This window comes from Rosa rugosa, chromosome 1 (genome assembly GCF_958449725.1).
Source record: "Rosa rugosa chromosome 1, drRosRugo1.1, whole genome shotgun sequence".
NCBI lineage: Eukaryota > Viridiplantae > Streptophyta > Magnoliopsida > Rosales > Rosaceae > Rosa > Rosa rugosa.
In genome coordinates this window covers 55,559,556-55,580,282 of record NC_084820.1, presented here as the reverse complement: position 1 = coordinate 55,580,282, position 20,727 = coordinate 55,559,556, and the positions used below count along the sequence as shown (strand labels likewise).

Here is a 20,727-nt window from a genome sequence, read left to right as displayed (position 1 = left end):
TCGTTTCACCATGTTTTCAGGTAATGATGTTGCCCATCACCTTGCTAAATGGGAGTCAACTCATGAACCTTGTAATAGATTATTTATCTTTTCTCCCCCTTTTTTTCTTGAGGTTTTGACATGCAACTATCCAATGAAAATTTTCTTGTTCCACTCACTTGTTTTTTTAATCCGAATTTAATCTTCAGATTAATTTCAATTTCTCTCTCAAAAAACAAAGAAGGACAGTTTTATCATTAGCAAACTGAAGTAATCCCAACAGCCTAACCACCGAGCCCAAAAGTGGAGTCATCCTAACAGAATTCAATTCTTCCAAGCCCAACCTTGACCGGTGTTTGCTGTGGTTAGATCCAAGTGATTGACGGTTACCATCTCCTACGCCCAATCCCAACCACCCACTCTGCCGCAACAAAAAAAAAAAAAAAAAACCACCAAGCCCAAGTAAGAGCTACAAGGAGCCCAGAACCACCCTTTTGCCTGAACCATTGCCGTTTGTTAATGTCTAAGATTTAGCGGTGACTAAACCTTGGTTAACGCTGGTCCGATGGACGGACCGCTACCCCTGATGTAATCAATACTTCCGCTACCTGTCAAGTAAAATACAAAGGGCGTCAGAGGGAGACCGCGCTGGGCGGTCTTCTCTTCTCCGATGCCTAAGTTAGTCAATGTATTTATGTTGACAAGATAATAGTAGATAGGTAGTAAATGCGTAATTAATGAGGAGAGACGAGATGACCTTTTATAGGTGGGGAAGAGGCTGACCTCTTCCATGTTTTCGATGTGGGACTGATATGCTTTAGTTCCCAGCTTCTTAAGCTTCTGATGCTATCTTGGCGCGGCGCGTGGCGGCTCGTTAGCGGTGATCTGGGGGTGAGGTAAGTACACCGTTGTTGCACCGCCATTGGCCGGCCTGCCACTGTTTGTATACAGATCCCAAACGACCAGAAGACGCCAGTAACATCCCCAAGAAGGAAGAGAAATCTAAAATTTCACCGAGGGAAGCACTGCCCGTGCCACCACTCACCGCAACACCCAACAAACTCAGACAAAACAGATCTGACACTGTCCTCCACTCTGACTTAATTTGTGTAGGGGGATCTCCCACCATTGGCAAGGACCCAAAGATCCAGAGGTCAAGACGACTTGTTCGACCGCACCCACAACGCGCCGATGAGACCAGAGGCTTGCGAACAAGGAAATAATTCAATAATTCAAGGAAATAATTCAATAACCATGACGGAACACTATAGCATTTCTTGATTCTCAAGATTGGTATGGGCACATTGGACAGAGCCCCAAACCTCCAAATCTTTAACGTCCCTAGCTAGCAAGACTTGGAAGAGCTAAAGACGCCAGTGATGGGATTGTATATATGTAAAAACAGCGACATGATCTCAATGTCTTTCCATCGCCTACGAATTCGACCCCATTTCACTGGCCAGCCGCCAGCGTATACGACTGTTTATACAGAATTCAGTATGCATATACTCATCTCATATGGATTTTCATGTGTATCTCTTAGTCTCACACGGATGTCTATATCTTCATTTCACCTAGATATATCATATATGTGTACTGCTAGTTTAACACAGATTTATGTATCAAGATGTTTTAGCCACAAAAGTTTGTTCCTTTATAACTCATATAAGCCTAAAAATATAAAACTTTCTAAATTCACTAACACTTTACTTATACTGATTTGAGTGCATTGTTGTTTACACAAACAACTGTTGGTGTCGAAAAATTCCGTAGAGGAGTTTGACTCACCAATGAATGCGGACTGGCGCGGGAACTGACCGGGAACAATCGAGAAGCTTCCCTCGAGCGTTGACTCGAAGTTTGACTGTTGGCTCGAGGAGGGGGGGTACCTGCAGAAAACTCTCCGATGCCTAAGTCAGTATGTTTCTTAGTAGTGGAGTAGAGAGAATTGGAATTCGATGCATTACCTTGACGTCGAGCAGCCTATTTATAGGCGATGACTTACTTAGGGAGCAAGCCGTCATTATTCCGGCTTTTATGGCTGTATTTATTTACACACTTTATGATGACAATTATTGCTGCACTAATAACAGTTAATCATTGCGTACTTACGACCGTCATTCATTGCGTATCTATGATAGTCATTCATTGCGCACTTATAATCATAATCATTGTGCGTAGTTATTGTCGTAATAATCGCCGCATTCATGACTGAAATTTAACGCCATACTAACTACGGAGTTAATCGCTTTAATTGCGGGCCCAGCAGAATTTGACCACTCCCACAACAACCGTGTAAGTAGATGATAAAGTGTTTTAGCTTTCACACGATTATCTGTCTGTGATGTTTCTTCACACAAAATTTCATAATTATTGTTATTGTATAAACACTTAATTATAAACATTTCACACGGTTATGTTTAGATACTGATAAATCATACAGATGTATGTGGTTTTCTAAAATCTGTGTGATATGTTTGTTTTGCTAGTAGTGGAACCCATATCACAACTCACAAGTCCGGTTTCGTATCAAAAAAAACTCACGAGTCCGGTTGAATATATAATCCACCAAATGAATAAACAATTCAAAATTCCTTCAATTTAACTGGGTGAAGGTTGCCTAACATTTAACTCGATCTGCTAGTCCCTTAAACCAGATACAAATCATACAATTTCATTATCAAGCTTTCTAAGTACAGTATTACATATCAACTACTTACTATTCGAATATATTTAGGTTACACTCAAAAGCAGAAAACTACTACGTACCTACTTCAAGATAACCCACCTATTGTGGGTGGTTTAAACACCCATAGTATTAACAACGAAAACTAGCTAAACTGTTCATGTACCGCTCATGGTGAGCAGCAGGAAATAGCCTCACCTCAGTGTAAGGACCAACTAGGTCGTGGCCTTAGTTGAACCGGCCACCACATTGTCTCAACATCAAAGATGAGCCATATGATCATTAAGACATTAACGGCACCATATTTCATTACTTTGTGTGACATGCATGACCATGTGATTTGAGCTTGTATCGGTCGATCTATATTTGACTGATATTATCCCAAAGTTAATATTTTGGCTGCATACGCATAAGAATATTGTATCTCAGAAAAGGACCCAATTTGTAAGAAATATGAGTTAGGTCAGTAAGATGGAGGGTGATATTACTGCCGCTCCGAATAGAAATGCCATGTGATATGCAACCTCAGACAGATGCTTCCATCATTGCCCAAAAGCTATAAATTTTCTTTTCTTTCTTGAAAAGTCACATATATTCTGTCAATTAATGGAAGATATGATAGTCGAATTCTAGCTTGATGACTCAACTCTTTAGAGTATTTACTCAAATAGTCTGATGCAAATGGGGATGGTGGTGCGGAGTCTAGTTGGATAACTTTTTTTTTGGTATGCTAGTTGGATAACATTGTCTCACTCAAGTGACTCGACTACAGAAAGAAATTTTATTCTATGAACTTGATACTGATCGACAGATAATTGTTCTAAAATATTGTTGATAGAGCAAGTCTTGCTTATGCATAGGCGCATAGCCAGTCCTGGAGAGTTATAATTGCAAGCAACCAATCCAGTCAGTTTCCCCAAACATAATTAAAGAAAAACGTCGTAGTCATTAGACTATTGAATGACTGGCACCGCCACAGAAAATAACAAATCTTTTGTGTTTTTTTTTTTTTTTTTTTTTGAGTTTTTAAAATAATTGAGCGTATCTGTTTTATGGCTAAAATTTACGGTCGATGGACTGAACTTTTAAGGCTAAAATTTAACAGCATAATCTTGGACTGTTTTATGTTTTCCTATTAATTTGCCCCACTGATCATTTTTTTTTTTTGAATAAAGGGCTGGTGCGGCTGCCCTCAAGCCTTGATTAATGAAACTATCGAATACAATGGGGGGACAATGAGCCTAAACCCCTGATTACAATAAGCATCTAGAGTATTTTCTGAAATAATATCATAAATCTCTACATGAGACTTGTATTCTAACAAGCACCAACTAGCAAAGAGTGCACAATTAGCTACTCCATTTGCTTTAACATAGCAGTGACATTGTGGAAAGATAACTCGATATGTAACCCGATTACAACATAGCATAAGTACCCGCTTTAGCACAGCTTTCCTATTATGTTGCCGTCGAAAAATAAATCCGACGACACTTAGTCTCACCCTGCCACTAGGAGGTAGCGACTATTTGACAAAGCAAGGAGCTCGCCGCCTACCTAGAGCAGACAAGGCACTCTGAGTGCATACACAGGCAGTTAGCCCGACGAACCCTACAAAATACATGCAGGGACTTATTACACGCCAAAGGCGCGACAATACTAGCCAATTAAAACAAATAAAACTGAAATAGAAATAACATAAACCAGCCCAGGCCGGGCCCAATACGAGGGCCCAAACCCAAGCCTCTGCCAAAGAAACAGGAAGTGCAGCAACCACCAGCCAATCATGGTCCAAGCCCAGCATGGCCACCTCTGAGCAACTGCCCACTACGCCGGACCGCCACAGGACAGCCGCCACCATCGTATCACCATCCCTGTCACGCCATCGAAGAGCGCCACCAACCCACATCCATCCCCTCCCCATCTCGGATCCCATGGACCCAAACCGGATCAGGTCACTCCGATCCGATCGGACTCCAAAGGATCCCAGCCCCTCCAACGAAAACCTACTCCGCCGGACCACCGCCACCATCGTACCACCATCCCTGCCACTCCCAGTCCATCCCCTCCCCATCTCGGATCTCATAGACCCAAACCAGATCGAACAATTCCGGTCCGATTGGATTCCAAAGGATCCCAGCCAAACCGACAAAAGCTCGTCACCACCTGCCGGCCTCAGACCTTGCGACACCAACCCAATCCTCCAACCGGACCACCGGGCAACCAACCAAGACACGCTAGCCGCCGCCACCTTCCGTTTCCTCAACACAGTACCAGCCACCGCAACCACCCCAAATAGATCGAGATGGCAACGATCGAAGATTCTAAGCCTCATAGAAGACCCAATCTGGATAAATAGGGCCCGTCCGACGACGGCACCGTAAGGGCGCGCCGCCGGACGAGAAGAGAGAAAAAGTTTTTTTTCGTTCGCAGAGAGAAAAGTTTTTTTCAGGGTTTGGTTGTTTTCGTTTTTTTTCGTGTGATCTTGCCCCACTGATCATTTAGCTTCATTAAGTATGAAGTTTTTCTATTGTTTTCAAATCTATCAAATTTCAACTAACCTTACAAAACATCATCATGAATTGTTATTGCAAGTATCACTTCATGCAACTAATTACTTCAAAACAAGTTAAAAGATTTATATCCTGGAAAGTAATAATTCCTAGTAATTTCATTTTCGTGGCTTAAGATGAAGTCATGAAAAGACCCACCAACTAATGATGGTGAAGAAGGCAGCATCAACGAACACTCTTGACTTGGGTTTCACCGGCCTCAACAGGTAGGAGATAAGCAAAGTAGGTCCTCCCAGAGTTGTATGCTTAAATAATATAATGATGCACTATACGATAAAGACAGAACCCCATCAATAATTGAATATTTTCTCCTCCCTTCTTTTTTATATAATCAATCTGTGCACTTGAAATCCTGCATAACTAGAGGCTCCCACCCAACAAAATAAACAAATGGTGACTTGCAAGTAACATACCTATTTCTGGTTAAGCAATTGATCCACAAGCCCCCACCTAAAAATCCAGTACCTGTTCTTCATCCTTTTCCTCTTGTTCTAATGGCTGTTACTTGTTCTCTTCCTCCTTGTTTCTCAATCCTAAAATCTGGTCCTGCTATAAAGCCTTTCAGCTCAGTTTTGAGGCTTAAACACACTTCTCAAGTCACAGTGCTCAAGAAAAGAACATCTGCAGTGCTCAAGATCAGATCTTGCTTTAGAGAAAAGGTTTATATTCTTCTTGTTCTTCTCAGTCCTCTATCTTTATTTTTTTTTTATCATATGTACAATAATCATGAATTGTACCTGCGAAAAAATATACAGCAGATGAAGAAGACCACCAACTTTTCTTTTCTGAAAGAGTTAATGGGGTGAACTGAGATTAGTTCAACAAACATTTCTTGATGAAGTCATGATTGGTTTTCTGTACAGGTTTTCGAGGATCGCTCCAACGGAATAATCTGCTACAAAGATGCCAGAGGGGAGATTATTTGCGAAGGATACGATGAAGGCCCTCGATATCACCACCAGAATCAAAGAATAGTTAATCAATCAAGGTACAAAAACACAATCCAACAAAAAGGAAGAAGCATGGAAACATTTAATTCACCTAGTATGGTAAGACACATCTGATTGATATTTGTGTTAACTTTCCAGAGATGCCGAGATCCTTGATCTTCTTCAACAGAGGTGGTTTAACTTCATGACAGACACAGAATTAGTCAAGGCTGAGAAAGGTGGTGTCCTGCAAGAGGGAATCAACTGCAATGGCTTCAACACTCTCCACTAATCAGCTTCCAGCTCTTGTCAATCTATATATATAGTATGTAACATGTATAAAGAAAGACAAATCCTTCCTTTAATCATAGAAGTGAATGTCATGCACGAATATTGCAGTGTCTTTGAAGTACATTCGTTCACCACAATTTGTACGTACAGATCAATTTCCAATGCTTCTGCACTCTGCTTTGCCTTTCTTGAAACAATTATATTCATCGGTTTTCATATTCCAAAAAAAAAAAAAAAAAATTCGGTCAAATTGCTAATCCAAAACAGAAGGGTCTTTTTTCAGAATCAGTTCTCTACTATTTGGCAAACACAGAGCCGACTTGAACATCAGGTATGCTTAAAAGTACTATGCAGATTGGGTCCTCTGATTGCTCAGTGCAACAGAATATACTGAATTCACAGAAGCTTTACATATCCAGCAAGTAAATATGAAAAAGTCCACTTCTACTTTTGGGGTTCTTTGACCAAGTCCTATGCTTGGGTTTTCAGGACTTTGACTAGAACTAGTCTCATTTATTTATGCCAAGTTATGAACAATCATGTAGACTAGAACAGCAGGTCTACTTTTGCAGACCACACACCATTTGGTTTTAGATTCATGGACTGATGGACATAATCCAGATAGAGAGAGAGAGAGAGAGAGACAAGTAGATGGCACTGAAAATTAAAATCAATCTCATTTACAGATATACAGGACTAAAGGATTCACTGTATAAATTTTGTGGTGCTAAATACATCAAACCGTATTCCTAAAAGGATTTTTCATGGAGAGGTCATCTAATACTATACCCCCAACAGAAAAATCCATGGCTTCAACAGCCTTCTTCTGCATCTTCTATCAAATAATCATGAATTTCTCTTGTAATGAGAAAATACAAAAAACACTGCTATACAAAAGAATTGGGATATAAGAAAAAGAAAAAGGAATGACAAAAATAATCATGCAGCAGGGTCAAATACCCGAACCACATGCTTAAATGTACAAGTGATCCTCCTTCAAAAAAAATGTACAAATGGACTAACTCACAGTATCATTCAACCGAGGCACTACCGTGTGCATTCTCTTCACCGATATCAGACTGGGATGTACTTGGAACAATAGATGGAGGAGACCACTGATCTGGAACCATCAGAAAATAGGTTGTCATGGCCTTCCTGAACCTTTTTTTGTATTGCTTTGGTGAAATTACGGTCGGAGACGCATTCTTTGGCCCACCAAGGATTCCTGAAGCTTTAACCCACGTTTCAAGGTGCTTATCCCATGTATACTGCCTCATGAAATCAATGATCCCAAGTACTAGCTCATGCTTCTCTTCATCCACCCCGACCAGTAGTGAATAATCCATCACATCAATTGACTGCATCACCACAGGTAAGAACATAGATACAGATTACAATGGGTAACAATGCAATACAAGATCCTCTTATCAGAAAAATGCTCACACACACAGAAGAGAGTTTCAGAACTTACGGCAAGGAAAGCGGTATCATTCCAGACAGCTCTCTCCAACAGCCGCTTTGCCTTGTTTCCCACGAAGATTGGAGATGTTGGCATTGCTTCAATCAAGTTCTGATCCAGCAGAACCTTGTTACTCCCACTAGAATCAGGATTATACCTTGACCGCGAAGATCCTTTGAGATCATAGAGTCGTGTTACAGTCCTTCCAAACAGAAGATTCTCCATAATCAAAACATCCATCTTTGTTTCTTTGCCTCCCTTAACATGCTTTGACATAACCTTCCAATAAATCCAACACAGAGCATATCAACAAAACATAATGTAGGTAATACAGCAATATAAGGAATCATTATTTATTAGCAGTAGTAGAAAATAATTGTTACTGCAAGTTGCCAGGTTTCTTTGCCTAGAATGGCTTGGAGCTTGTGGGTACCTGATATATCCCCAGAATTTTTGCCAGGCAGGTTGGACTTCCTGTGCTAATTGACTCAGAGAGGTACTTGAAATATGCAGGAGCAAATTTAATGAAAGATTCCAGCTCTGTCTTGGTGACTTGTTTGATGATAAACCGGTCATCCAAGGTTTTTGCAAAAAAGACATTGCTCTTACCTCCTTGGGCTCCCCACTTTTTACAACGACTTAGGGATCTTACAAAATCAAGCTCAGAGGGACAACACATCTTCCTTAAGGCTTCAAAACGCTTTGCATAATAACATGTGACAGAGTACTTAACCTTACCAAGAGGGCCATCATCTCCAAAAGACACTCTTGCATGCAAAGCCTTTGTATATAAAAGTGGATCCAAACCCAGGGAGCCACGAGATCCAGACATTGATAGTATGCTCTCCTCAGTAGACCCAAGACTTCTATGAGTTTCAGACACAGTGTCATCATCTGGATGCATAATGACTGAATCAGTAAAAGATACTGCGGCCATAATATCCCCACTGTCTTTTGCTCTTTCCCCCTCATCACTGGTTTGTAACTGATAATCTGATGAAACAAGGGCATAGGCTATAAGACTTGTGGGCTCATCATCATATACAGGGACAACAGTATCGTTTTCACCCACAGGCAAGAGCAGCCTAGCACCACCTTCCAGTTCCAACTCCCGAAAGGATGACACATAGACTGGATTGTACCCACCAAGTGTATCAAACTTCTGAGCAGCAGATAAAAAGTTCTTATTTAGTGAACGGTAGAAGTTCAAAAAGGGCATTTTTAACCAGCTTACTGTGTCTTCCATATTCTCAGACCCCTTGGTCGACAATGCAGGTGACACATAATGGGCAGCTTTGGTCCCATTTTGGGCTTCTGCATGGTCTAAATTTAATCCCTCTGCCGGAGAGGCATTTGAAGAATTTTCTACGGCCAAGTCAGGAACTGGACACATGTTCTCCTTTGCTATCGCAACTCCAATGAGATTTTCACCGGTCCATGCAGTGTCAAGGGTATCTGACAAATTCAGCATGAGAGGACGCTGACCATCAGATAGGACCCTACGAAGAGCTGTCCTTGGTGTCAAAGGATCAGATTGAGCACCGACACTTGTGCTAGTAGGGAGATTAGCTTGACCTTTTTCCTTATTCAAATCATCACTCATGTCCTCTCCATGAACCATGTCTGCATTGATAGCAGCGCTAGTAAAGCCTCCCTTGTGGTCAAAGCCGTCACTAAGCATTGCATCCACCAGAAAAGAATCACAACTATTATAGCCTTTTCCTGGCTTCATTTCTACATCCATCTCAGCAAGCTTTTCATTAGTAGCCATGGGTTTATCCTCAGCTGGAATTGAGCTGCTCAAACTATCCTGGAAGCTCTTGTTATCTAAACTATCCTGGAAGCTCTTGTTATCTAAACTGGCTGCATAAACCAAGCGGTGGTCCCACATATAAGATTGAAAAAACAACTGCCTCCGCAATCGATTGATCTCCAGAATGTCGTTAACAGGTTGGCCCTTCTTAGGTTCTCTCTTCAAAGTTTTCTGAAGTAACTCCTGAAAGTACGTCAAGAGAAACATGAGAAACCAAATATAGAAACTGAAAACCTTTTTTCATAAATAAAGACTGTCTTCTTTCTTTTTCGGTCCATATATAGTCGGATTCGAACTGCAACTTGGTACCATGCAGTACATTCACTGCTTTTAGTATCTCATGTTCATGGCCAAGGCTATATTCGTGTAAATGTAAACATCAAACCAAGACACTAATTCATTAAAGTGACCAGAAAAATTTGTGACAAACCAAAGATATTTTTGTCATTTGTAACCTAAGGAGCTAGAAGATGGAAAAGGGTTACAAAAGGAACTACATAGATACACTACTATCTCTGGTTAATCCAAAAGTAACACATGAATTGAAGGCCTCACCTCAAATTCCACCTTCTCCTTCTGTAACATTCCTTCCAGTTCCACTATTTGGTGTCTGGATTCAGCTGTTACAATGCCACTAGTAATTGACCCTGAACCAGATCTTTTCTCCGAAATTTGACTAAGAGCATTAAGTACTTCAGAGAAAAGAAGCTCTGCTCGGGCAACAACCTAATATAACAAGATAAAACATAAGTCAATAGTAAATACAATCCTAAAAGATCCAGAAATGTGACCATGGTACCTCATTAGTTTCTTTTTGTATCCACTCCTGCTTCTCGGAAATGAAGTCCAGTTTGGAGGGTGGAAGGTAGACAGAATGAACATCAATCGATGCATACCGAAAGCAAGCAACCATTTTCCCAAATCTGCAAGAGTATACACACGGAGGTTGTTTATTTAAAGAGAATTGATAAAAGTGGGCCGCTAACATCAGCCAAGTGATTCATCCATCATATTGTATGTCATAACAAATGCAAAATCTGGGAGCAGAAGAAATTACCCATAGAAACGAAGACAATCTCTATGTAAGGAATGGCCACAGCTCGCCACCCTGCTTGCAGCCGCGTGGTTTGAAAAACTGAGCTCCAAAAACTTCCCAAATGACAAACCCCATGCAGCATCAGACATCACTATTCTCCGAGTAGCTGGAGGAAATCCACTGATCCTTGGACACCTCAAACATCTGTGCCACATCCAGATCTTCCCTTCCCTTTCACCTGGTAAGAAAATTTCTGGCAGCCTCTTAACAGATATAGTGAGTGTACCCTGTCGGTGAGTATAACAATGAACATGTGCCTCTGATGGCATCTCGCAAGAATGGCATTGATAGGTCTGGCATATAGTAAGTGAATTTCAGTTTCAAGTTATATTGGACAGTTGTATACCAATAATAAAAATAAATTTGAATAGAAATTCACCTGATCAAATAAATGGTCTCGCAAAAACCGTCCTAAAGGTTTATCAAAACTTCCGTAGTATTTAATTCGGAACAGATGTGACCTCTCACAGACAGTCCCCTTCCACACGCATCGAGATGACAAGGAAACTAAAATGCTCTGATGGTCAGCAGGTGACGGAGGGAACTCTTCATTCATAGTTCCTGCATCTGCAGCATGGGTTTGACCATCTTGATGCAGCATTGGATTGTCTGAACTACCTAGCTGATTTACACTTGGATCATTTTGGGTATCGGAGAAGATACCTTGTCCCAGGGCCTCTGAAGATCCTATGCTATTTGCAGTAAGATGATTAGACATAATATCAGAGCCAGGTTTGGTTGCAGAAGTTTCCACCACCCAAGAATCTTTAGAGCCCATTTCATTTTGATTATCAGCGATATGAAAAGTAACACTGTTCCCAGGTGGGGCAGAGTGTAAACCAGTAGAATTTGTGGAACTTGAAGTCGGACGAACAGGTAGAGAGCTACGACCAGTTAGTAAACATGGTGGTCTACTCTTAATTGCAGAGTCAAAATCTGTAATCGGGACACTGTTGGCTCTTCGTGGTTCACTCTGAGGTTGAGCTCCCACAGACTTTTCGTTGGCACCAATTCTAAAACCAGGTACTGTTGAGATGGACCTCTCAATACTTGATGGTTTATCAGGAAGTGCCACAGTAATTGGAGACTGGAATGGGAGTTCAGGCAGAGAGGCACCTTCATCAGCAAGGAAGGATGTCTCCAAAGCCAAGTGATATGCTGCAAAAACCCCATACTGAATCACATGCTTCACTTTCTTCAACTCATCCCCATTGGCACCTCTGAGTAAAATCTGGAATGACAGATAAAACATAGCTATTATGAATACTTCACAGCAGAAATACCGGAAATGCATTATAAACTAGTTAAACTTTCCACGATGTATGTTATCACAAACTTAGTAATTAGGTCCTGCCTGGGAGTTAGCCTACGGTAGCAATTATGTGGATGATAATAAACTAATCTGCAAAACAACCAGTACCCGTAAAGAACCAAAGCAACTCATAGCCATAATCTTTGTGGATGCTTACAACCATGTTATTAGCTTTTTGAACTTCTATTTTACTATCCATTACCCCTATCATAGTTAGTTTTGAAGACTTACAGTACAACCCAATGGTTTTGGGCAGCCTTCAAAATACATCAATGTCTTCACCAGTTTCTTCCCACCCTGGCCAGCAGAACCAAGATCTTCCAGAAACTTCTCCACATGAAATGTCTCACAGTAGCCCAACTTTTGTGAAGAGAGATGATCGATAGATGGAACTATTTGAGCACCTGTGCAGCGAGCCATACGCTCTAAAAGTGGCCTCTTGATATTAAGAACAAGTGATATGTCTTTTGCAAGAAGATATTCCTGAGCATATCGAGAAACAGATTTCTCCACCAGAAGGACATCAGGGTGGTGTGCTTCGATCTTTGCTACTGCCATCTTTAAATGGTCCATCTCCTACATAAACATTTAAGCGCATAAAGACCATTAATCAAAAATATCTATAAATATGCTAGAAAACCATCAGTAACATATAAGAGAAGAGACTACATAATCACAACCTGCTGTAAAAGAGTATCAAAACTTGACAATAGGTTCGAAACTCGCTGGTACTCAAGAGCACCACCAAGAATCATGAACCGAGGTTTCTCCATTTTAGATGCCATTCGTCGATGAGCCACATTTTTCTTACAGACAACTCCTTTGACCACCATACTAAAAGCAAAGCAATCAAAATCTTAGTAAACAAAAAAGTTACATACAGGATCCTAAAGCAATAATAATTTTTCTTCTTTGATTCAAGGCAGCACTGCAGCTATAAGTTCTCACAAATAACACACAAAAAGAAAAAAGAAAAAAAAAACAAACACAAACATTATTGGTAACCGAAGGTTTTCCTTTTCTTCCTATGAAGATAAAAAATAAAACTTTAAATTCATCAAGATAATCTAAGTAGATATAATCTAAAACAGAAACATTACAGGTCTACAACAAGGTTATTATTTGTAAGATTATTACATTACTAGTGTAACCATTGTTAAAATGTGCATGTCATGACTAATAAGAGCAAAGTTCACTTCAAAGAACTAAATTTTTTCATTAAGCTTAAAGGAAGAAGTAGAGATTGATGGGTCAGGTGTTCATGCTAAAGCTACACTGGGCCCTTTTATATTTGGTTAGAGAATTATCTATGTATGTTTTTGCAAACTCGAAACTATGCCATTTTAATTTGGGATAGTACAGTTGGCTGTTTTTATGTCCCCTAGTATTTTTTAATTATCCTTGCACAATATTCAACCATCAGATCAGTATTGTGTAGTAATAGTGTACAACAATAGGACTGATAACAAATAAATTATAGTGCTCCATATACCTGTCAGAGGGACGTCCAGAAGCTATGCATTTTACTTTTACATAACCACCAGGATCCATCCCTCCACCTTTGCTCATATCTGGCTTTAACAGTGTAGCAGCCTCCCAAGACAGATACGTAATGATCTCCAACCAACTTTCATTTTCACCTTCCTGGCCTACAGGGAGGTTCTCAACCTGCAATAGCTGAGCTACCAAAGCTCTAAAGTGCCCATCAACCACATTCTTCATCACCTTCTTATGCTCCTCACCTGATCGATCCCTATTGCGAGACTCCCCGCTGCCAAAACTGCTTGATGTGCGTAAGGTTCCCCACTCTCCTGCAGCATCACCATCATCGTCGTCATCAAGAAGAACAGTTTCCCTTTCATCTTCTTCATCTTCTGGTTCAGGGGGAAGCCAAAGAAGGGCATTGTTCTCAAAATCCACAGGTTCTATGTCAACATCCCCTGCAGAACATAAAGAGGAAGCACATTCATCACCCATATCATGTTCATCTTCTTTCTTTTCAAGTGGTGGATCCGAACCCTGTGAGTTAAAACTGTGAAGTAACGGGGAGCTGCTTAAATGCTTTGCATCAATGTTTTCACCATCAAGTTGCACCTGATGTGATTCATCATGATTGCTCATCTCATAAAACTCAACATGACCATAGTAATCATTGACTTGAGAATAATTCTTAGAATCTGACTGATATGTCCCATAGTCAACATCGTCGTCATCACTCCTGATGCCACAGAATAAACAAGCAGTCAGTAGCTGCAAATACCACTACATAGTATTGCAGTTTCCAAGTTTAAATGACAGAATTTTTTTTAATTAATTGTTATCTTCTTATATGTATTTTGGGGGATATGGGATCATCATTAGCTAGAATGCAAAGAGCAGATATTATACCAAACAGAAAGAGTAAGCATATGTGAACAAAATGTCCTGGTGAATCCAACATCAAGCACAAAAGAGATATAAACCTGGTTGTTGAAATCTCATAATGATTTGGAGATGAATCCCCTATATCTGCAACAAAATCATTGGTCCTCCAGGAGGCATATTTGCTGTGCTTTTCTGAGCTTGTTTTCATGGGAGATGATTGACAGGGGCTAAGACCAGAACTGTTTTGAAGTCGTTGGTATGGCCCAGTTGAGTACGGGATTGAGTTAATAGTGAAGCTACTGCTGTTACCAGTGCCGCATGACTTAAAGCTAGTAAAACTTGTTTCTGATGGTGAGGTACTAAGATCTAGAATAGCAATCTGTGTTCCATTATCAGGAGTAGCAGCTATGCCTTGCTGATGTTGCTTGTAACAAAAATTGCAGACACGAATCCTTTCCCTCTCTTCCCGATCTATCCTTGAGTCACCAGAGGGGGCAGGAATTGAGTTTTCTGTACACTTGGCACAGAAAACTCGTCCACAAAGTCTACAATGATGTTTACGGTTAAATACAGTGAACTGTGCATCACACTCATAACATACCCTACAGCTATCATCAGGCATCCAAAAATCCCTCGAAACATTAGCCGGCTCAGATCGCCAAGGGATCCATGATTTCACCATGGAAATAAACTGAGAAAAAAACTTATTGGGGGCAGCCATCGACAAACAAGATACTCTGCTGTCCTGTTCATTTGCCAGACTGACAAGTTACAAAGCCACACTCTAGATGGAAACTCACCCCAAAGACAGAAACGAAAAAAATTCAACCACTGAAGCTTCTGATCAGCACTTCAACAAAAATGCAACACCAGTTTCTGAAATCATCAAGGCCGCAATTGGAATTCAAGAGACAAATTCTTCATCAGAACCTGGAACCAATAGAGAAACCCGAGTTAAAACCAAGACTCTACTTCCCCCTTAACTTCTGACTTAAATAATAAAACCCTCTTGAATTCCAAGAACCACTTCAAAAACATAATCTTGAGCAAAGGGGGGGACAGAAACAAGAACAGTATATTTAGAGACCCAGAAGCTGAAAGAAAAAAACCCACAAGTTGAGCCCCAACAACTACCAATGAGAATAAAGCATCATTCTTTGCATGACCCAACTCAAACCCATCTGTCTTTCATCACTCCCACGCGTTATTTTCATCAAACTCTCACCCACAAACATACCAAACGTTCCAAAACAAACCCCCTCTCCCCTTCCCCAAGTAAACCCAATTTCAACCCCAAACAAAAAAACAAAACAAAACACATTCTTTCGTACACACATATATATATATATATCAAAACACAATCAAACTCTGCTACTAACAACCAAAGAATCCTTACATATTCGAATAATAAAAAAAAAAAACTTACCAGTAAAACCCAAGACGAACCCGTAACAGGATACAACGAAACGGGTCGGGTCGGGTCGGGTCGGAACAGAAAAAAGCCAGCGAAAAAAAACACCTCCCCGATTCGCCCCCCCCCCCCCCACCCCACCCCCCAGAATTTCAACGCTTCAATTCTCAATCACCAGCTCGTCGTTTTCCTTCCTCCACCCATTCACAATGTAGCGGCTACCATTTTCTCTCACTACGAAATCAATTTGACACAAGAACAAACACATTGACCAAGAATCAAGAACAAGAACACGAATCTGTTATATATGAAAACCCTCAACATCATCAAAATTGATTGATTCAGTAAATTAAATTATCATAATAACTTTTCTTTTTTCTTTTTTTTTTTTTAATTCTGTTTTTGTTTTCTTTTTTCGAAATTCCCTTTTTTCTTTTTGGGGTGATGGAGACGCCTCCTAGAAACGTGGCTGCGTTTTTTTTTCTTTTTCTATTCCGGAAATAACCAAAACGACGTCACATCATCACCAACGGACAAAACTGACCCGCAAGTCAAATCCCAGTTTTCGCTCTCAAATTCCGATATTGCCCTCCGTTATGTTCGAGGAGGGACATGGATAATGGATTCTCTGCCTTTTTTTTTTTTGCTTGTGCGGTAAGTCATGACTTGGACTGGCAACTGACAAGTGTGCAATTTGGTAAATTCGCGTCGTACGTAAACCCGCGTCAGCGGCCCATTGACGTTGATCCTACTCAACCCGAACCGGTAGGCGATAACTAATTTAATGGGCAAGAAATTGTTTATGTTAAGTGTTTTTCCACAGTTTCGAATGTGGAATTAAGTATTGGGTTAGTTGTTTATTTGCTGTGTTAGTGATGTTTATCTATTTCTGGGAATTTATTTTCTTATTAGCTGGATTACATATATTTTGCTGTGTTAGTGAGGTTTATCTATTTCTGGGGATTTATTTTCTTATTAGCTGGAAATATGTAATCATCGTATAATATATTTGATAAGATTCTTTCCCACTTAAACAATGAGAAATTCAAAAGAATATTGATTATAATAATTTTGATTTTCTGTGTTTAGATTCTTAGTCCACACTGCTCAAGGATAAGAGGTGAATAGTCTATCATTTTTACACTAATTAGCTGTTTTCTGTTGGCAACGACTACTAAATACTAGATAAATGGAATATGATTGATGAAGTCGATCAGCATTGAGATCTGATTTTCTTGTCTTTGTTTTAAGGAATGTCATTAATCATGTGATTTGGTTGGATGAACAATGGAAATCATCAGTTCAGCGTTCAATAAGTCAATATTATCTCACTGTATAACACAAGTAAAGAATTCTATTATTTTTTTGAAAATGACATATTCTAAGTTTTTCTATCGTTGTATCTCGTCAAAAAATGGATGAAAGGAAAAGATTGAAAAGAGAAAATCCAAAAATAACAATGACCCTTAAACGAAGTCAGCGGCTAAAGGCTGCGCATGCTTACTTGTCACGGTCTCGAAGCGTATTTTACATAAACGGTAAGAGTTGAATAGTTTACACTACTCAAAGGGTAAGAGATGAATAATCTATCTTTATTATTTTGATTATTTGTTCTACATACATGGAATATGATGGAACTCAATGTTGAGATCTAATTACTTCTCTTTAAAAAGAAATCTTTTTTTTTTTTTTTGCTAAATGATTGCGGATAGGAGAGGAATGTTATCAATCATAAGATTTGGTTAGATAAAAGTACTGTATTCAGTGAGCCTAGTGTTAACTTAATGAGCAAACCAAGATCGTTTCACAAAATGCATAACACACCCAAATGATCAATACAATATGAACTAGAATACAACAAGAGGAGATGCATCACCTGCTTCATGCACAACAGCCATTCCTTCAAAAGCAGTAGCAACAACACAGCTATTCAACACAAATAATCCGAGCTCCAAAACTTCAAGCAGCCACACGCAAGAAATCTTCTACTCAACTATGTGTTTAACTCCTCTCTATGGGGCAGGACTGAATGTTTTGTCACATAGTAAATAGGGACTTCAAGCACCTATATATACAAGCTAGATAGGTCTTCCCATAAAAGAATCATTGATTCTAGCCAATGAGTTATTTCTGAAAGATGCTATAATTATCATATCAACTAATTAGATATTTATCTTTATCAAAATGGATTCCTAACCATATGAGTGACATACCAAAGCTCATTAGGTGTCTAGGTAGATAATTCATATATTTCCCATTTATTGTAATAAGTTTAATCAGTTTGTTATTTACTTAATGTAGATAATATTAGGTCCAATTATATTTTACACCTAGCTATATATTGTTTTAACTAATCTTACGATAGTTCTATAATACTCCACATATATTGTTTTAACTAATCTTACGATATTGTTTTTCTATTCTCAAAAAAAGAACCCTAAGTGTCGCCGTATGTCCTTGCTGTGCGCCACCGGTAAGGTGTACCTGACGGCAACCAGTTTCACAGATCATGATGAAATAAGGAAATATTCTGATTTGGAATTGTTGAGGCATTGTCAATACGGAAACTCAAAAAACCCTAATTGATCTCGTGCAGGCCAAGAAAGCGTCGCTCATTTTCCTCTGTGAAACCCTAGCGAGGAAGGGGCTGATAGACTCGCTCACACTCACAAGCAAGCTGGGTTTTAAGGGAAGCATCTGTTTTGAGCATCAAGATGGGGTACAAGGATTAGCGCTTCTTTGGAATGATGAAACGCATGCGAACCTACGCACGTATTCACCACACCATATTGATGTGGACATCGGAAAACCAGGGGAAGAGTTATGGCGTTTTACTAGTATATATGGCTTTGCCAGCAGAAGCCACAGAGAAAGGACTTGGAATCTGATCACCCAACTCGCTGCGAAAGGCTGCGCATTACCTTGGATCATGGCAGGCGACTTCAATGAGGTAATGTCGTCGGCGGACAAGTCTGGAGGCCCTCCTCGCTCCCCCCATGCCATGGCTCGCTTTCGATACACGATGGCAGCATGTGGCCTTGTTGATATGGGGTTCACAGGGTGTCGGTTCACGTGGTCCAACAAGTTCACCAAAGAACGGCTTGATCGGAGTTTTCAATCGACCCAATGGAGAGCTAGGTTTCCGTATAGTAGAGTTGTCACATTCAGTCCTAGTGAGTCGGATCACTGTCCTCTGCTAATTGAAGTGCATGCTGACAAGGTGGTTCGTAGCAAAGGGGTACGACAGTTTCGCTTTGAGGAAATTTGGCATGGTAATAAGGGCTGCCATGATATCATTGCACAAGAGTGGGCTACTCCAACCACCGGGAATGCCTTGCAGCAGCTAGGAAGGAAGATTACAAATGCTGGAAAGAGATTAATGGGCTGGCATGCAACTGAATTTGATAGGTAGAAAGTCGAGTTAAGAGTTGTGCAGGAGAAACTCTATGATCTTATGCGTCAACCCTATTCCCCGGAACAATATGAGGAGCAGAGACTTTTACACGTCCAACAGAGTCGATTGCTAGCCCAGCAAGAAAGATATTGGAGACAACGTTCGAGGGAAATTTGGCTGAAAGATGGAGATCGTAATTCTGCTTTTTTCCATAGAAGAGCTAGTAACAGGAAAATTCGAAACACAATCAGAGGCCTAGCTGATGAAAGTGGAATATGGCAGAGTGAATCGGCTGAAATTAGGCGCCTCCTTATGCAATATTTCTCCAATGTTTTCTCCTCTGACAACACAGACAATACAGCCCTAGCTGCAGTGATTAATGCAACACCGATAAAGGTTAAGGATAGAATGAATTTGGCCCTCACCAAACCATATCCAGACAAGGAGATCAAAAGTGCTCTCTTCCAAATGCATTCCACCAAAAGTCCCGACCCTGATGGTATGACTCCTTTGTTTTATCAAAAGTATTAGCACATAGTGAGTTTTGATGTCTACAATGCTGTTACAAACTGGCTCACAACTAGAGAGATGTGGAGCGAGTCCAACTATACATATTTATGCCTTATTCCAAAAATAAAAGACCCTAAGGAAGCTGTGCATTTTAGGCCTATTGCATTATGTAATGTCATTTGCAGAATTAGTTCCAAGGTTGTGGCAATCAGGCTCAAATTTTGGCTCCCGAATATTATATCTCCATTACAAAGTGCCTATGTCCCAGGGAGATTAATTTCCGACAACACCCTTGTCGCTACAGAAACTGCTCACTTTATGCACCAATTGAGGAATCAGGAAACAGGTTTTTCCTCACTGAAGTTAGACATTAGCAAAGCCTATGATAAACTTGAATGGAGTTTTCTGGAAGCTATGCTTAGAAAACTAGGCTTCCAGACTCAGTGGGTGCAGATGATCATGACTTGTGTTACCTCCGTGCAGTATTCTATTTTGATCCAAGGAGAGACATCTCCTCTAATTTCCCCCAACCAGAGGCATTAGACAGGGGGATCCATTATCACCTTATTTGTTCATTCTGTGTGCAGAAGGACTTTCTACATTAATCATAAAGGCAGTGGAGGAGAATTTGATCAGTGGACTACAAATGGCCCCTTAGGCACCAAAACTACATCATTTATTATTTGCAGATGATAGCTTTCTTTTTGGGACAGCCACTGAGGAAGAATGTGTCCAAATCCGAACTCTCCTTAATATTTATGAAAAAGCTTCGGGACAGAAAGTCAATTTTCAAAAGAGTAGTGTTGCATTTAGTAATAATGTTGATCAGTCAAGACAGCTTACTTTGGCCAGCATACTGGAGGTTAAGTGTGTCAAGGAGCATGACAAGTATCTGGGGCTCCCACTTAGGGTT

At 40.2% G+C, this 20,727-nt stretch overlaps 2 protein-coding genes across 3 annotated transcripts; one reads left to right on the top strand and one right to left on the bottom strand.

The window, feature by feature from the left end:
• Nucleotides 1-5,577: 5,577 nt before the first annotated feature.
• On the top strand, nucleotides 5,578-6,602 carry LOC133725555 (uncharacterized). Its single transcript, XM_062152845.1, has 3 exons — nucleotides 5,578-5,894; nucleotides 6,099-6,223; nucleotides 6,324-6,602. Exons 1-3 carry the CDS (start codon nucleotides 5,730-5,732, stop codon nucleotides 6,454-6,456), a joined length of 423 nt encoding a protein of 140 aa, XP_062008829.1. The 5' UTR covers nucleotides 5,578-5,729; the 3' UTR covers nucleotides 6,457-6,602.
• Nucleotides 6,603-7,096: 494 nt separating this feature from the next.
• Nucleotides 7,097-16,066, bottom strand: LOC133725554 (1-phosphatidylinositol-3-phosphate 5-kinase FAB1B). Of its 2 annotated transcripts, XM_062152844.1 has the most exons (12): nucleotides 15,926-16,066; nucleotides 14,598-15,429; nucleotides 13,628-14,353; nucleotides 12,816-12,969; nucleotides 12,367-12,711; nucleotides 11,203-12,054; nucleotides 10,785-11,116; nucleotides 10,527-10,650; nucleotides 10,283-10,453; nucleotides 8,348-9,910; nucleotides 7,927-8,193; nucleotides 7,097-7,813 (listed from the first exon to the last, which is right to left on the bottom strand). In XM_062152844.1, the coding sequence occupies exons 2-12, from the start codon at nucleotides 15,218-15,220 to the stop codon at nucleotides 7,487-7,489; spliced, it is 5,484 nt and encodes a 1,827-aa protein (XP_062008828.1). In that variant the 5' UTR covers nucleotides 15,221-15,429; nucleotides 15,926-16,066; the 3' UTR covers nucleotides 7,097-7,486. The 2 variants fall into 2 exon arrangements, with proteins under 2 accessions (XP_062008828.1, XP_062008827.1); XM_062152843.1 differs by lacking the exon at nucleotides 15,926-16,066 and having other exon boundaries at nucleotides 14,598-15,606.
• Nucleotides 16,067-20,727: the final 4,661 nt, after the last annotated feature.

Coding starts and splice junctions, on each gene's coding strand:
- LOC133725555 (XM_062152845.1), top strand. CDS start 5,730: ATGGCTGTTACTTGTTCTCTTCCTCCTTGTTTCTCAATCCTAAAATCT. Junction 5,895..6,098: donor GATCTTGCTTTAGAGAAAAG/GTTTATATTCTT, acceptor TTTTCTGTACAG/GTTTTCGAGGATCGCTCCAA. Junction 6,224..6,323: donor AGAATAGTTAATCAATCAAG/GTACAAAAACAC, acceptor TTAACTTTCCAG/AGATGCCGAGATCCTTGATC.
- LOC133725554 (XM_062152844.1), bottom strand. CDS start 15,220: ATGGCTGCCCCCAATAAGTTTTTTTCTCAGTTTATTTCCATGGTGAAA. Junction 12,055..12,366: donor CAAAACCATTGGGTTGTACT/GTAAGTCTTCAA, acceptor CTGTCATTCCAG/ATTTTACTCAGAGGTGCCAA. Junction 9,911..10,282: donor AGGAGAAGGTGGAATTTGAG/GTGAGGCCTTCA, acceptor ACGTACTTTCAG/GAGTTACTTCAGAAAACTTT.